We start from the raw sequence: 18,211 nt of genomic DNA, 5'->3' as shown, positions 1-18,211 counted from the left end.
TTGTTGTGTTTTAACTTTGATCCCAATATGAACAGGCATCTCGTTCACACCATTGCATTGGGATACAAGTCGCGTGATCTGTCCCCAAACTTCTTAACAGGTGCACTTACGCGCGTATTAACGTACAAATCCTGATCATGTTTTCCCTGTTTTGAAACATCAGGAATAAATTAGTTAGCCCTTCTATCTCCTTGTCACCATACACCATAATTTAAATACACCGTATATATTTCTACTCAGAATATTTTAAACTGGCAAAGGCAATGCTAAATGATAATGTACTATAAGATTACATAATGAAGATATGTACCTGAGGAAGCACACTTAGGGACCTGAACTAGTCAAAAGAAACAGCTGCTCAGCTTTGAAGTCACCTCGTTCCTGGTTTCTGTGTATTTACTGTTACTGTTTTTTGCTTTTTTGAGGAACGACCCCGAAAAGAATCTCTCAAAGGAGAAGAGAGGGGAAGTTCCTGTGCCAGAAAAGCATCACCCAGGAAGAAAACTTCCTTAAAAGCAAGATACTCATCATTTGCCTTAGAAGGAAGCACAAATTCATCAGCTAACTGTACGTGTGAAAGAGGTTTGTCTGTTGATTACTTTCTAGATTAGAACCAAGGCCTCTACTTATGTACTGGAAAGCTTACCGTACCGGATTATCAATCTGTATTTTAAAACGAAATGAACCAAAAATCTTTGATCAGAAAGAGCTCTTTATGAATTACTATGACTGAGTTTTGCTCTTTAAAGAAAATATTCATTTAGTACAGTATTTGAAGTCCACAGAAAACCAAAAAAATTTCCCAACATTTTAGTACCTATGCAACCATATCCTTTCTTCAGTAAAGAGACATTTTCTCCATTACATTTTCTTGAAGGAGTCTTGCACTGTATAGGTTTTAAAGCTAGTTCCAAAAGACTTTTTGCAAATGACAGAGGGCACATCAGTTTAAAAAAAAAATTGCAATAACAGACAGAAATGTAAAGTGAAATAAAAACTTATCTCCTTGGTGGAAAAATAAGGGACTACATTAAAGCTTTCTAAAGGCAACCAAAAAGGATGTGTTAAAGTGTATAAATGTGATAACTTCTAACTAAAGAGGACACTCATATACTGTTATCAGACAGCTTCACAGGAACTGTGTGATTCAAGAATTCACAGGTACGTGAAAATATGAAGATAATTCAAAGCATACAGAAGGAAGAGCCTGTTTTGTTTTGTATATGGAAACGTATTATTGCTGACAGCTTGGAGACTTGCTGTGCAACGCAACAGCAGGGGACAAGAGAGACTTAAAAGGAGCAGGAGCGACAACCTCAAGATGTCACTATGTCGTTACAAGTACACAACTGAAAAGCTCTTTCGAAAAGACCTTCTGCACGTGTCAATGATGTCTAGTGGCAAAAGAGCAAGCAGGCAACCGTTACACCACGTTTTAAACTTTTATCTACTGCAAGTTACTCTTCACTGGCTTCAAAAAAAGAAAAAAAAAAACCACCTGCCAATTGCAATCCACACTGGTTTTTTTTAAAAAATTGGTAGAACCCACTTCACCCGTAAGTTCATACATACCCATACAAGGAATCACAATTAATTTCCAGAAGTTTCAGTAAAAATACTGGCGTAGGAATTTCTGATCCTGCAGCTTGTCTCCTTTTAGAAACAGTTTATATAAAAAGAAATTGGAGGAAGGCAAGAAAGAAGGAAAAGAGCTCTCCAGTGTCCTCTCTTTCTCCAAATCCCCCCAGAAATGCCCAGAAAAGGTGTGATGAAAACATGGGAGGGGAAAGGGGAACCTGGTAACTGTTATGAAACATGATCTCTTCTTTTTGCTATAGGCAACAGAAACAAACAGCAAAGAACTATTCCATGAATGTAATATAGAAAAGGGGAAAAAAATTCCTGCTGGGAGACCAGCCAGTTTTTCTCTTTGTAAATTACTTCTCTTGTTCCTGCCTACTGGAATTCACAGTGCAGTTTAATAAGCTCAGCTGTAAAGCCAACAAAACCCACAAAATCCCAACGCAACAGCCTCCCCCCGGCTTCAGAAATCAGCTGTATTAGGCAAAGTACTTCATTCACAGACTGGAACGCTACCCTGAGGCTTCCCAGATTCTCAAGTATGTACACACCATGCAGTCTCACTGAACTGTTAGGCCTGAGTGTATTTGCTTCCTTAGTCAAATTGAGTAATAAACGTACAAGAAACACCACATCAAATACCACAGGATACAGCCCCCCCTCCAACCGCTCAGAAACACAGCGGTGTTTGATCCAAGTTCCATCGTCCCCCGCTCAGGTCCAGGCTCAGGCTATGAAATGCCTCAGAAACCGTCATTGCACCAGTTTCCAAACTGCCACGAACCAAAACTTTGCAAAGACCCTCCGTGGCAAAGTACAGCTTAGAAAACCCGGCAGCAGGGCTGCAAGGAGTTTAAGAAGAATTTATTCTCTCATGGCAGGATTGAAAACTGGAAAGCCACTCATGGGGCAAACGCTTTTTGCCTATAAGCAACCCTTTAACACATGACAAAGAAAACAAAGGTTCCCTGCACAGTCACTGTACAGCAACCACATATGACTAAGAGTAAACAAAGAGGAGTAACTCCTAACACAATCTGTTTGTCCAGACCAGATCATTGATTGCATCACCTGAATACAACACATGATTTTATAACTACAGCTTAGATCAGCTGGAGTTAACAATAAACTATCGTGTCAACTGTCATGTGGAGGTAAAGCTTTTACTGGGAAAATATTTTTTCAGGAAAAAAAAACCAACAAACACATAATCACTATTGCTCATAAATGCCACTAATGGACTCTTCCTCATTTCTTCATGCAACTTCAGTCACCTATTTGGGTAACACATTATTAAGTAGCAGCAATCCTGAATTATTAAAATGTCATAGAATAAGCATGAAATACTTCACGCACTGCTCCATAATTCTTTAAAAATGCAAGATTTTGTTTCCTTACAGTTAAGAACCCGTTGTTCTGCTGTCTATTACAGATCTGTGTACTACTCCATCTGTAAAGTATTTGTGATGGAGTAGGAAAATGCTCTGAATATATATCCCCATCCACATCCTTTATAGTACGTTGCACACTTACAATATTTTGTTATAAAAAGAAGGTTGGGAAATGGAATAGTTTACCTGCTGCAGCACAGTTATTTTCAAGACACTGCTATTGTGTGAAATAACTAAAGATCCCACCTAGTGAACATTAACCTTTAGAAAATACTTTACTTGCAAGGTAATATAACTTCACTTGCCTGAACAGTCATTTAGTTCCTAGCAATAAAATTATCTGTGCAAAAAGACTCACTTATGTACGTGTGAGGTTCATGTGTTGTGGGCAAATACAGAAGCGTAACTGTTGTGGCGCCAGAACGCAAAATAAAATAATCTGCAAGAAATTTTTTTCTAGGCGCGTGTATATCAAACATCTGTATATCGAACTACTTAGAAATAAGGGGGGAAAAAAACGTTTCCTCACCTGCGTGGCCTAGTTCTGGGAGACATCATCTCATTTCCAAGGATGTGGTATCTCCTGGCCTCGTGCAGCAGCTGGTAGCACTCTGGGGAATTCTGAATCAGCTGGTCCACTTCCACAGTCTGAACAAAGTAGTTTGGGTGTAACAACGGGAGCCTGACGTGCGTCAGAAGTTCGTGCAACACTGGTCTGCGCAACTCAACCGCCCGGTACACCCAGCGCATGACAGCTTCAAACACCATCTCCTCCTTACTGATCACCAGTTCGTCGCTGCAAATGTAATCAATAAGCTCATCTTTCCCCAGTTCGAGGAATTCTTCATGCTGGGACACATCCTCAAATGTCTGCAGCGCAAAATTCCTGCACTTGGTGAACAGCGTCTTGAGCGAGTGCGTATCTGCAAAGCGCTGGATTCCCAGGCAGTTGCAAGGATCCAGCTGTTCTTCCAGGAACTTGGCGCAGGCGTCACGCAAAACGCTGATCTGAAAGAGACTGGATGTTTCAAAGAGATACTGCACGTTCTCTGTGGTGATTTTCACCTTGCCGGTGTATACATACTGTAAAAAGCAATCCATAGCTTCAGCAAAAATGCCGTTGATCTCCACCAGCATCTCTCTGCTCTCCCTGTGATCGTTGCAGAACATGGCTCTGAAGTAGCTGCTGCAGGCTGAGAGAACCGCTCGGTGGCAGGGAAACTCCCTCCCTTCCACGCAGATAATAACATCTGTGAACAGCCGGCTGTCTCGGAATTCATTGAAGATCTGGAGAATGCTTTCAGCATGGGATGATCCCGAGGAGAAGTCAAAAAACTCCGGGCCTGACAACGACTTTGGGTCCATTTCAAAAACTTTCCGCTTGGTTGCAGGGGAATCTCGTATCCCACTATCCTCTCTATTCAGTCTGCGTCCCAATATTAGTACCATTGTTACATCAGTTGGCTATAGAGTCATTGAGAAAATTTTGCAGAGCTTCTCCTTCGCAGTGCTATGGTCTGAAAAATTAAAACACTTCAGTATTCAGTCTGGTATTTTCTTAACTTCATCACAAGAACTAGACAAGATACGTGTTTGGTCACTCTAAGAACCGGTACAATTTTTGACCTTTACTAGAGGTGACACGGTACTACAGGGCAACTTACCGTGCACCTTGTGCAGGGCAATGCAGCATTACCTGCTACACATTAAATACGAAAAATACCCATTGAACAGGCGTCATGGATGGCAAGTTCTGAATGTCCCAGCACCACTGGCGCTGCACTAGCATTCAACATTAAAAAAACCCTGAGATCTTGGCTCCAGCAAATCACCCAACTGACGGAAGCCAAAGACTTCCTGGATAAAGATCCAGAGCTTGAGCTTTTCTCATTTTTCCATGTAATCCTCATTTCAGCTGGAGCTTCCAAATACTACTATAGTAGCACTAGTCAAAAGGGGAAAAACACAAAACAAACCAAAACACAAAACAAAAAACCCTGACATTTTCAAAATAAAAATTCAGTTGAGAAATCACTCAATTTTCATTATAATGTCTATCATAATGAAGTCTTAAAATAGTAGTGTTTAATAACATTCGGCTATCTCAATGAATAACCTTGACCTTAAGTTTTTACCTGTTCATTCTTAGCATCTAAGATTCAATTAAAAATGAGTGTAAACTGCTAGTGCACAAAACAGAATGAAGAAAAAATTACGTTTGTTTGTGTAAAACTATTGAAAATAAGAACCAAGGGCAACTTCCTGAGGCCAGGGAGATTTTCTGTTTTCCAAAGTACTACTAGCAAGTAATTATTAGCAACACTTTTTGCTCCAACACTTTCCAGTTTCAAATACCCAGCGTAGAACACTCACCCCAGCACACAAACACACACTTCCATTACCAGAGCACTGAAGCTGCAAAAATCAAGTGCTCAAATGATAGCGTATGCCAATATTAAAGTCTGCAAGTGAAGGAAATGCAGCCGAGTTTGCAGATAGTGTGTGTGAGGGGTAATGTGATCGACCAACGTGGCAGCAATAGAGCTTTTTGCCACTCCTGAGCTTTAAAACGAAGGGGATGAATGTCCACCAAGATATACTGAGGCAGCAAGAGGCTGGGCAAAACGCCCTCTTGGGTCTGACACAGACATCATTCCGAACACATGTAGTATTTTCTTGTATGCCTAGAAGGACAAGCACTGAATTATTTTAAAGTTTGTGGAAATTCTTTTCATGCTTCCAAGAGGTTATATTCAGTTTCCCTCATTCCCCACTTACAGAGTCAGTAAACGTCAGCTCCTCACAGCAATTTCATTTCCTGACGTGCCAGCTTCGTTAGAGCTGCAATTACCTAATCCAAGTCTGGCTACATCATTGCTTAATATAGAACACAACGAACACACTTTTTTTTTTTTTTTTTTAAACAGGCTTTTTACATAGCACCTTTAAAAGGCACCATGTTAACCCAGAGTGAGAGAGGAACGTGTGCTGTACATTTACTCATTGAGAAAAGAGGTTGGAAAGCTGTCACTTCCCATATAAAATCTTTTACACATGTTTACTGGTGGATTCTCGGTACAGCTCATTCACCCTACAAAATATTTCATTTTATTTGGAATTAAAATAGGATCAGTTGTCCCTTTGATGCCGGAAAAACGCTGTTGCAATGAGCCTATCTAATAACTGATGGCTTCAGAGACATTTTAACGAGGCATAAATAGACAGTCTAATCCGCAGCTGATGTTCTATCCCATGTATTTCACAACCATGTTACCCTATAATGACGCAGTCTGTATAAAAAACAAAACCAACAACCACCTCACCAGCTCTCTTGATAACACCCTTACCCTTACTTTGAACTTTATCTGCAATTAATTCCATACTACGCAGCACGAGAAAGTGAGTAGAAATGAAGCATCAGCAGTAGAAAAGGGAAATGTAGCAATGAAAATATAAACCCTAAAGGCTTGATTCCAGAGTCACAGATTCAAATCAGAAGTATTTCACTAAAGCTAATAATGGAGCTTTTCCAAAGCAAAGTTAGCCTGAAATCAGGAACAAGACACTGGCATATTGCAAGAAAGGGCAAAGCACTGCAATGAAGTAAAAAAAGCTTGAAGATTAAATGTTTCTCATTATGTGAGAAGTTAAGACTTAAGAAAACACTCTTATTACACAGTCACTAATAAATGGAAATCAAGGCTGTGGGTTAAGACTGTTCATTGAAGGAAGCAATGTCTTTATGGTTGGAACAACACAATATTAGTGGTGAGCAAATGAATTTTTTTTAATGTCCCAATGGTTTAAAGAAATGGGAGACTAAAAAAAAAAATATCCATGGAACAAAAACTAATCAAGGGGATAAATATTGCAAATTCACAAATGAGAGAATGGAAAGGATAAAGTATTACGTTCCATTGCAGAAATTACTGCTTTTGAATATAGTATGCTTCAGCTTCTATCCAGCTAATTACTTCTGCAGGTTTGCTTAAGCAAAGTACATTTAGAAGATCATCAGTAACATTATCACACGTTCAGCTCTCAGATATACACACGGCCGCATTGCAAACCTTCTCTGGCAGTTTTAAGATGTCACCACCTCATGTTTCAGCTCCAAAGCTGGAACGACAGAGGGGAATCCGTGCCCAACGCCGAGATGCTCGGTGTGCAAAGGAAGGAAACACTGACCCGAGGATACACCTTTCTGCACCTCCCGCGCAGATCAAGGTGCTTACACAGCCCTGCGGACTCTGCGTTGTACAGCGCCAATCATTTGGAGAATGTAATGCTGAGATCTCTTCAGTTTAAACAGAGCAAAAGAAAAACATATGATTTTTTTTTTCCCCAAATGCAACTATTGGAAATTACTAGATTAAAAAAAATACAAAACACATCAGATGGCTTGCCTGAACAAGGATCAACAAGGACAGATCTTGAGGAAATTAGGGAGTAATTTTTAAAAAAATGGAAAGAAAAAACAAGTCGCACTTTCTATCAACAGCTTTTAAAAGCGCTTTATAGAAACAGCTCCAACACAGATGTTACCTGCACACACATCTCTAATTTAAGCTGGGTTCACCAGAAGTTCAGGTTTCCCTATTTCCTTAGTTTATATTTTGTCTGTAGGCTTGTCTACATAAGGTGTTCCTCAGAAATAATCTAAGAGCCCAATTCAGAGTCTGGTAAACGAGGTCTATTAAATGTTTGCCCTGACACCTTCTATTAATGTATCAGTAAATCCTCCTCTGCAAATTGTTTTTATGGTACATTAAACTCCTCCTTCCTCTGCCGTGACACCCTGGAGTATTTTACCCCTCTCCCACTGGCTCTGGCAGAGCTGTTTTTCTGTCCCTTCTGCATCCCCAACGTCCTTTGGTCCGTCAGCAGAACTGACCAAGCAGCAGCGGGAACGCGCAGCCAGGGCTGGGGTGACACCTCGGGTGACACCTCCTCACCAGGTGTGCCCCAGCTCCACCTGCAAAGCTCCCCCTCGGGGCGCAGTTTGGGGAGTACCTGGGTCAGCTGCTGCCACCCTGCACCCCTGGTGACACCGGGGACGGGCAAAAGGAGGTGCTGCGAATGGGCAGCACCAGCCTGCAAAGAGTCACATCTGCTACTACCCGGTACGGTATTAGCAACGGCACCCCAAAGTAATACAACCAAAATTTAATAAAAACAAATGGTATTTTCCTTCTGAGGCATGGGAACTATAAGTCAGGTTTGGGCAACTCTAGTTACTTTGTTTGTGACTTAAGATAACGTGATCTGCAGATGAGCTTCGTCTCAGATGTCTGGTTACCGCAAGAGCCAGAGAAAACAAACTCCCAGTTGTATCTGCTGCAACACACTGCCTAAACCACAACATGTGCTCTAGTTTTTTTCTTTTAAAGGAAAAAGGCGACGGGGGAAGCATAACCTTTCCTTCCACCAAACCCCAAATAGAGTATTTATTTTTCCTTCTTCTCTGTGATGCAAAAAGACCAAAATTGTTGGTTTTAAAGGACTTCTTTATTCTTCTTGTTTTACAATAGAAATTGAGGATTTATATGCCTTTAACATGAATGAAGCCTTTAAGAATACTGAGTAACTAGTAAACGAGAATTTGAAGTGAGCAAGCTGCTTGACATAGTAAGTTAGCTGTATTGTAGAAGTCTCTTAACATAAAACACTATTGTGATTAAATAAATATACTCTGAGTGCCAAAATTCAATAGTAATCAAGCTAGTGACACACACACAAAAATCCCTAAGTATCCTCAAAATGACCCAGCAACAACAGGAACTGATTCGTACATTAAGCTAATGGGTATTAAGTAAAACAAAACAACAACAAACCCAAACCAAACAAAAAACACAACAACAAACAAGCAGCAAAAATGAACGACTTCGAACTGTGCAGAAGTCTTTAGGTAAGCTAAAAGGTCACCCAAAAGGACACATGCCCCAGAGGGAAAAGCAAAACGAACCAAACCCACTGCATACCATCGTTAATGCATGGGGAAGAGACTGCGAAGAAGTCAACACACTTCCACCTTGGTTTCACTATCATTTTTACACATATTCAGGTTTTGCTTAAAACCCCAAAACAGAACAGAAGCCCCAGTCATCGCTCACATCCCGATAATGTGTTTCAAGGACTTCCAGAGAGTTCAGCCAGCTGCTTGTACATTGGAAACGCACAAACAAGTCGCAGTAACCAAACGGCACAGTAACTGCCGGGCTGATAGAGAACCCAGTGAGATTACTCTTACCTAAAGGAACGGGAATTCTGAGTATGTAACAACGTGGAAATCGGACTAACACATCGATGGGTCCCTCTGAACCCGACACACGCCCGAGCTGCTGCAGGTTTGCTACGTAAGGGAGCAAAGCGTCGCCCAGACAAACCCAGCAAAACAAAGGAGTTACGGAAAAGGCCGGTGCGACGGGGGCGCTCCCGGCTGTTTACTGGCGGGGCCGCAGGCGGCCGCACCAGCGGAAAACGGCAGCGCCCGGCGGGAGCGGACGCGGCTCCCGGGCTGGGAGAACCGGGCACCGCAGAGCACAGGCAGCGACCGCCAGCGGCGGAGCCGCGGTTTAACCCCGCCGCTGCAGCGGGGAAAACCCGGGCGCCCTGCACCCGCGACCCAGGGCCCCGGACACAGCAGCAAGCCGAGCCCCGCCGGGGTGCGGGGACCCGCCAGCTCAGATCGAGAACGGAACCCCCGCCCGGGCCGCGGTTGCCGGTGTGCGCATGCGCAAGTGCGACCGTCTCCCGGCCCAGCGCGCCCCTCCTCCCCCCCCCCCCGCAGCCGCGGCGCGCATGCGCGCCCTCCAGCTCACCTTCACCCCGCGCCGGCCCTGCCCAATCCGCGCCGGCCCCGCGCCAACTCCCGCCCAATCCGCGGCCGCGGAGCCCCCGCCGCCGCCGCCGCCCGGGGGGGGGCGCGGGAAAGACCAGACCCCCCGTTACCGAACAGTCGGGGGCACCGGGTACCCCCAGCCCCGCTCCGCCCCGCCCGCCGGGCCCCGCTGCCCGCAGGCAGGAGTGTGGGGGGGGGGAACGACACACACACAGCCGACAGGTCCCGCGGCACCGGCGCTGCCAACAGCCCTTCCCCGCCGCGGCACCGCTGCGGGGCCGCCCCGCGCTGCCCCACCGCGGCGGCTAACGGTCCCGGCCGGCCCCGCGCCTTTCCCCGCCTCCGCGACAGCCGAGCCCCCCGGAGCCCCGCGCCCTCCCCGGGGGGCCACCGTTCCGCCGCGGGGGCCCTGCGGACAGCCGAGCCCCGCTCCCGCAGCGCGGCCCCGTACTCACAGCCGGGAACGGGCCCCGCGGGAGCTGCCGCCCGCGGGGGTCGGGTCGGGTCGGGTGGGGAGCGGAGCGCGGCGATCCGGTGCGCTCGGGCCTCTCCGCCGCTGCCGGTCGCGCTGCCAGCGCCGCTCAAAACAAAGGGGCCGGCGGGGCATGTGACCTCCGAGCCACCGCACATGATGTCACGGCGGCTCCGCGCGGCCCTGGGAGCTGTAGTCCCGCCGCCCCGCCCGAGCCTGCGGTCCCGCTGCCCGGCGGCCCGGGACGAACCGCGGACGGGAGGGCCCCCTGGGACCACCGGGGGATGCACACGGCTCGGTACTCCGGAGCGGAGCCAGGCCAGAGTTGCGGGGAGGTGGGTCGGGGTGGCACCGTGCGCAGGGACGCTGCTTCGCACCAGCTCTGGGGAGCCCAACCAAAACCCCTCCACAAGAGCTATCTCCCGGATTAAAGATCTAAAGACTAAACCACCAGGTCTCTGGGTAGTTTCGCAGTCTGCACGACCAAAATGAAAACTGTGAGTGCACAAACAAAAAAATCAAACAAAAGAGGACTTTTGTCTACCTGAGCTGCAGGTTCGCCTGCTTAATATCGGATTTCCAACTGACGAAGCTTTTCACCAGTTCCTGGTCAACAGTAAGACGAAACCACAGAAAGGCAAGGTTAGTTTTAAGCTGGGACGTGAAGAGCACTGCTGTCGCAGCTGGAGGTCGCAGCGGTGGCAGCCAGTCAACTGCAAATATAAAAGCAGGACCCTGGTCTCATTGCCGTGCAATTTCAAGAGCAGGTCTGAGCCTGTCCTGGAGCCCAAATTCACTTCATATCCAAACTATTTGGACACCGGCCCATGCTCCAACACAAGCTGATGGAACATGCCTGGGAGTATGGAAATTTATTTTTGCTCTGCCCTTTAGCATAAGCAAACTTGCAAGTCCATAATGCAGAGTAGCAAGGCAATGGCAGGGACATGCATGCTTAAATTAAGTTCATTACCAGGTACTAAATGAGGCCTTATGCAATGCCGTGGAGCTGATGTAGGCAAGTAACTGGCTGCGTTCTCCTTCCTAGAAGGACAACCTCTCCCTTTGCCCCTTACCGCCAGGGGAAACGAATATCAGTTCTTCTATTAGCTGCCACCTACTTTGCTCTCCTAACTGTTAGATATCAATCCCAGGTATAATCTATCTTTACCTTTTAGTGAACCCACACAATCTTCTGACCTCAGGATATTCTCCTGTTGCCTCTTCAGGCTCTCCCCAGGCAACGTCCGCAGCCCCGTGCTCTTTGCAGTAGCTGACGGTGCTGCTTCTCTGAAACTATTAGAAGAGCAGCATGTGCTCAGGACGCCAGGACTGATCCTCCCTGGAGCAAACCAGTCTCAGATTTTCCTAGGCTAAACAAGCCCTGCTTTTCCCTGGGGTCAGGTAAATTGCAGCTTTGCAAAACAGTTAGAATTACTAATTAAAAGGCTAAGTTTCCAAAAATAGGCTGAAAATGTCAATTGATTTTGGTAAGTAAATTGTTTTCATGAAGACCTTAATAAATTGAAACCTTCAACGATTTTTCCGCTGAACTAAAACTCAGACCCGCTTAACAGATTTAATTACAAGTGAGACTGTTCAGGCCATTTTTCATCTTCGGCCTGGAAAAGCAAGAAGGACCCCAAACAACATAAACAGCAAAGAGAAAATCAGCAGACAGTTCACATTGTACAGTAGAGTTGCATTTCAACAACTTATTTCACCCGCTGAATATAAAAAAGATTAATAACCTTACTTGTTACAAAGACATTAAATTTAGAAAGTATATGACCTAAGAAAAATGGTTTGCTTAAAATAGATCTTCTCTTATCTGATATACCCTCTTGTCTGCCCCAGTCCTTTGAGTCTGTAACTCTTGAGGTCAATATGGCTATGTAGAGTTCACTCCAGAAAACATAACCGGGATTAAAGCATTGAGTCACGGGAAGGAAAAACATTAAAAGAGGGTCAAGAGATCTCTGAATTGGTTTGAAGGAGCTATCTGGAGGGAGTATGTTTACTCCAATAAAAACTGCACGTGGCAAACCACCTTGTGTGAAGAGGGTAAATGGAGCATTTAAAAAGAAAATACTAATTAAAAATACTCATTGAGCAATCAATTGTTTCATAATGTGCACATGTATGCATGCAGTCACATCCAGACACTTCCAGTCCTGAAAGCCAACGTCACCGACAGTGTCTGAAATTAAGGATACTTGAATTGCCACTACATCCTATTGCTCTTCATTCCTCTGCTAGCAGGGGCATTGGCTGTTCTTTCTCAAGCTGCCAAGCATTTCTCTCAAAATAAGCAGCTGCACGCTGCCTGAGAAGCTGAAGGCAATTATTAAAGATTACTCACTTCTACAAAGCTGCTTTAATACTTTTTTAACAATGTAAAGTACTTGTAAAGCATTTAAGGCCAATATTTTCTGAGAAGGTCAGTGATTCTGGAGATGTTGAAGGCATCTTCAGGGCACTGGAAAGGTTAAAACCTAAAATTAGAAGCCTGCGTGAAAATTCTGGCATGCATCCACTGATGTTCATGTGTTTTTCTGGTGGTGTTGGATTTGAATACCGGCACCGTCGGGCACTTTTCACATGCATTTCAACGACACGGTGTGCGACCTAACTGGGTCAGTGCATTCCTCCAAAGAAAGACATTAACTATTTTGGGAAGTCGTGTGCTAGCACGCTCCTGAGAATTTTTCTCTACTGCGGAGGGCGTTGTAACTCCTAACCGGATTTTTCTAAAATTAAGCAAAGCCCAGATGTTTTTCAAGTAGTTCAAACATACAGAAAACAAAACCAAAGAAAATCCATGGTTTCTTTTTAGTAGTTATTTACTGCTAATGGACACCTACCCTACCCAGTCTGGGGAAGGGCTCGGAGCTGAATGAAAGAAGAGATGAAGATGAGCCACAGCAACCAAGAGCAGGAAGCTGACGAAGAATATGAAGGGAGATGACAGTCTAAACGCCACGTCCCTTACCCTGATCGCTGATCAGAGAGAAGAGAGCAACATTAAAAACCCCGAATGCAACATGGGGAATGTATCACTGGATAAAAGAGAGAATTTAGACATCTAATTAAAGATGGAGGATAAGTGCAGGCTAATGACTGACAACAAATAAACGACATAAGGGATGTTATGAGGAGCTGTGAAAGGAACGGAGCAGAGGTGAACCAAATACTTCTCAGCACAAGGAGGGAGAACAGATTCTGATGTTGCTAGAAAAAGTTTTAGTGGACAGAAAGCTTACAAAAAGAAAGAGATGGTGTTGAGTGACATCATCATTGCAGATCCTGATTGAAGTAAGCACAAAACATAATGACAGAAGCCATTCAGCAGGATTACAAACAATAGTTTGTACTGTCTGAAAAGGTGACGTTAATAGCAATTTGTGAGGAAGAGCAAAAGAGTGTGTTCAGTAACTCTTGAGGAATTTACTTTTTGAGTATGCCAGGAAACAGTGCTAAGGTGCACTAAGTGAAAAGGAAGAGGTGTATGGAAACAGTATTAAAAATAAGAGTCTGGATTTAGATGAGGATGGAAGTACAGCAAAGTCTTTTTGCAAGATTAAAAAACTCTCAAAGAAATAGAGAGAACCCACCAAAACTTGCTAAAATCCTTCCCTTGACTTTGAACAGACTTGCACCATCATCCTGCCAAAAGCCCTATGGGTCACAGTGACTTGAGCAGGACTGCTGTGGACAATCGGCAGGTACCAGCTTTGCGGGTGGAAGGCACTTTTCCAGGACCGCTTTCAGCCTCTCGTCTCCTCTCCTCTCTCCATCACCTGTTGGAAGTGGCAGCTGCACCAGGAAATGTCATCTGCGACGCAGATTGCTGCGCTGGCGCTTGGATAGCGCAGGGCCCTGGCAAACCAGTACTCCCTCTGCCCAGACACCTCTCACTCATCTTTTCCATCCTCACTGCCTCCTGGCTGGCTCTGTAGATCCCCCTTTCCTCTGGCCCCACATGCTGCACATCCCAACCCTTTGCTCAGGCTGGCAATGCCTCTCTGGGTGTCCATCTGCAGTGGTGGCCCTGTCACAGAGGTGACACGGGGCACCCTCTGCAGCCAAACGCTGCGCTCATCCCCACATGGCAGTGCCAGGCTGGGTGCCGTCCCACCACCGGCTGCTCGGCGCTCGCTCCTGCTCAGCCAGGGAGACACCGGGATTACAGACTATGTACTTAAGCACAAAAGCCTGGCAAAACATCAATAACATTTTTACTAATTCAGCCCTGCAATTAGTACTGCATATCCCCCTGTACAGCCCGGTCCCCACTTGGCCAGCCCAAGTTCCTCACCCACGCACAGCCCCTCTCTCCCAGTTCATCCCAGTAGCTGTTCCCTGCTGTAGGCGCCTCATGCCAATGGTGCTCCTCTGCAGAAAGTGTGTGCCGAATTTTTCCGCCCAGTATCTCCCATCTCCCAAGCCTGGGAGACAACTATGGGAGTGTAATTGCAGAGCTGAGAAGAATGAACATTGCATCACTGCTGCTATAAACACTGGACTGTTTCTTTTTTACAGCACTTATAGTATCGAGACACCATGAAACCAGTACCTAATCAAGGGAGATAGAGACAGTCTGCTGCTGTTTGTCTGATTCTTCTCTCCAGGGAGAAATAAGAAGCAAAGAAATAAAAGTTGTTTGAGCTCTTGCTGGTCGCACAAGAGCGAAGACTTGGAGTTGTTGCAGAATGGCAGACAGACAGCATGTGCAATCACTAACTAGGTACCTGCAAAAACAGTTGCCCGAGCCGATGTGGTGTTATCGCCATGTTCCCATCCAGCCCTGTAACCTCAAGCCCAACCACAACCCCACAATTGTTCGCATTAAGAATTTTCTCACGAGTATTTTTTCACACATCCCTACAGCACAGGCCTTCTCTTTCTGCCCCGCTGCTGCAGAGCACCCTGCTGCAGAACTCCAGCTCTGCCCTTCAGCCATGCTTAATAGCTCTCTCCTCAAACCATTTGCCAATGCCAGGACCAATTAATAGGCAGGAGCATTGCACCGCTTCATCGCTGAGACCTTCAGGCGTTTCACAAGTTAAATAAATCCTTTCTCCAACCCAAGTGACCATGAAAAGCTTTGTCAGTGAAGCAGAAAATAAGTCAGGTTTAAAATAAACATTTAAGTAAGGTTTAAAATAAACATTATCTTGAACCGGCGTGTGCATGCCACCATCCCAGATTTGGGAATCTCAGACTGGCAAAGCTACCAGTGACCTCCACGCTCGCTGGTCCATGCCACCAGCTATGTCTGGTGCAGCACAGCTCGAGGAACAGATCCTAAGCTTACAAATTAGTTAGCTTGGACTAATATCCTTGCTAGCCCTAACGGTGACTGTGGGACAGCAAGTTCCAGCTGCAGGAGCAGCCAGCCTGCACGCTGAAGAGGTTCTCACACTGCTCTGCTGCTGCTGTGCCCTTGGGCATCTCATAATTGTGGCTACCCCTTCACTTTGGTCATCAACAACGCTTCGTCGGGTAAAGTTAACCCAGGTACACGCAGCTGCTCCTCCATTACTGGCACCGTGGGGAAAAGCAAATCCTCTCCAAGCTGACAAGACTTAGCTCTCAAAAGATGGAGGAATCACGGGATGCCAGAAAGACAACTGGCAAGTTTGTCCTCAAATTCCAGGCTTCCTGCACCCAGCAAAGCAGCACGGAAAAAAGCCCGCGACTATCCAGCAGTCACCGTCGGGACTCACCAGCCCGGCATTCCCAGCCAGAATGCTGCCTTGGGCATGGAGGGCCGTGGAGGGTTGTGGGAACAGCTGCTGTGTGGATACAGCTGCTTTGGAGTGGCACTCAAAATCCCAGCCCAGATCAACACCCCGGTCTCCCGTCCTTCATAAACGTGCTTTCGAGCACCTGCTCTGATGCCTAAAATGGGACTGTCCCTGGACCTGAAACACTCCTATGGCAGAGAGCTACGTGCTGCCCTGAGGAGAGTGCTCAGCTCTGTTAAAACGCCAAGCCAGACTAAAGCAGTTTCAGATCAATGGTCCTGGACAAACATTTGTCACATGAGGACAGGACAGAAAACGGTAGCCAAAGTAATCTCAGGAAAAGCACACTTAATGAACGTTTGCAGATTCCAGTGCAGTAGCTAAATCAACATGTTGTTTTGCCAAGAAAACATTGTGAAATCTGCGGTTTATTCTTTGATCCTAAGCCTTCCCTACCCATCTATTCGCAAGTAGCATCATTAGACAGAAATGATTGTAAAAATAAGATTGGTTAGTTGCTGATAATAAACAGAAAGTTTTGTTGTGCCATGGCCAGCTACTAGACTTTTCTGGTACACATCAATATGGTACTGAACCTTGAAGAAAAAATGGAAGACATAAAATGTTACATATGGTATAATGGACTTTCTTAGCCTTTTATGTTAACATTTCAATATATAGGAGACAATACTTTGTAATTTTAAAAGAGGAGGAGAACTGAAATGAGCAACAGGTCATTACTGTAGGCAGGAAGCAATAAAAAGGCAAATACATGCCTCATTTCTCTAGATGCTTGTTATATGTATGTTATTTACATTTTCCCCTAAAATTTAATAAACCTAATAATGTCCGTCTTTTTTTTCTAACACGGAAGCATATTAACAAGCGTATGAAATTCTGAAGCTCTTCTGTCTTTCCCTGGGGCAGATACAATGGAAATGGAAATGACACTGGAGTGTTAAAATCCTCCAGTATCCTTTTAATGGGATAGTTAAATTGTTTTAAATCAATACCAACTGGCAGAAAAATTAAAGTAGCATTTCTAAAGTTAAGAATCTAAAATCAGAAACCAGAAGCTTTTAAAAGTTACCTGCTTTCTCAAGTCTAAGGTGACTTTGGTCCCCTCTTTCTCCAATGTCACACCTCCAAAATTTCACACGTAGTCAGCTGCACCTCGGCTCCCTCCCCGACGCTCCGGAACACTTAACACAGCCGCCGAGCTGGGCTCCACCTCCTGGCCCTGATACCAGCCAGCACAAGTATCTGTCATGGTTTCCAAATTCAAAGCGTTGCAGCGTTGCTGAGCTCCTGGCCTGGCCAGCACTGCTGTCCCAATGCCCTACATTCCAGACAGCGTCCCTGACGGATTGCACAGCCCGACAGCCACTGCCGAGCTTTCGCAGCAGCTTCCCGGGCGCCTCGCTCCTGTCAGTGCCGACGTCTGTGCCGGTGAGGCTGGAGACTCTCGGGGTATTTCAAGACTGTGATCAAAGCAGAGCCGGCGAGCTTGTGCATGCACATGGTGCCCCCGTGCTCCCAGAGCTCTCCGGCGCTCCTGGGCTCGCTGGCAGCAGGGTGAGGGCAGGGCTGTCTCCTGCGGCTCTCTGGGCTGCGGGAAGCTGAGCAAAGCTCAAGTGTACCCGAGTCCCAGCATCTCCAGCCCAGGAGCTCTTGGGCACCCACCCGCAGGATGGTCAGGGGGAGCCCATGGGTGTTGGAGACAGCAGGAGCAGCCTGGAGAGCGGCTGGAGCCCTCGCTCCTGGAGCCTGGAGTGCGGAGCCTGGAGAGCAGAGCCTGGGGCACGTGTCCTCCCAAAGCATGGGACTGCCTGGCCTGCATCCACGGGAGGTCTGAAAATCAGTGTGTGCTCTTCTGGCCACAGCTGCTAGGAATCTGCTGTGCTCATAGACAGAAAGTTACGGCTGCATTAAGCTAAGATTACTCCGATGAGCTTAAAAAAACAAAATAGCAAATGAGCAGGCTCCTGACAGCGCAACACCTTCACGTTGGTACACAGGAAGTTAAAGCATACTCTGATAATTTCCCTTCCTCATCTGGAAATACGACAACTTTTTCAGTGCTTCCTCTTTTTATATTTTAAATTGTCGTACTTCACACAATACCTTTATTTGCATAAGGATATTAACAGCTCACCGACACTGTTTCTAACTTTAG

The 18,211-nt window shown here is 45.8% G+C and overlaps 1 protein-coding gene across 6 annotated transcripts in view; it reads right to left on the bottom strand.

Moving 5' to 3' along the window:
• Positions 1-17,798, bottom strand: part of KLHL24 (kelch like family member 24) — a 28,723-nt gene extending 10,925 nt beyond the window's left edge. The window contains exons 1-3 of one of the 6 annotated variants that reach the window (XM_065639979.1): positions 17,126-17,798; positions 10,830-10,998; positions 3,502-4,489 (exon numbers count right to left, since the gene is read on the bottom strand). In XM_065639979.1, coding sequence (XP_065496051.1) covers positions 3,502-4,421 — 920 coding nt within the window. In that variant the 5' untranslated portion in view covers positions 4,422-4,489; positions 10,830-10,998; positions 17,126-17,798. Of the gene's footprint in view, positions 1-3,501; positions 4,490-9,222; positions 9,312-10,268; positions 10,399-10,829; positions 10,999-11,456; positions 11,557-16,014; positions 16,077-17,125 lie in introns of those variants that run through there. The other 5 variants (XM_065639980.1, XM_065639983.1, XM_065639982.1 and 2 more) reach the window with 5 other exon arrangements.
• Between the last annotated feature and the right edge of the window lie 413 nt (positions 17,799-18,211).

This window comes from Caloenas nicobarica, chromosome 8 (genome assembly GCF_036013445.1).
Source record: "Caloenas nicobarica isolate bCalNic1 chromosome 8, bCalNic1.hap1, whole genome shotgun sequence".
NCBI lineage: Eukaryota > Metazoa > Chordata > Aves > Columbiformes > Columbidae > Caloenas > Caloenas nicobarica.
The sequence above is the reverse complement of the archived record's forward strand: the minus strand, read 5'-3'. Positions and strand labels throughout refer to the sequence as shown.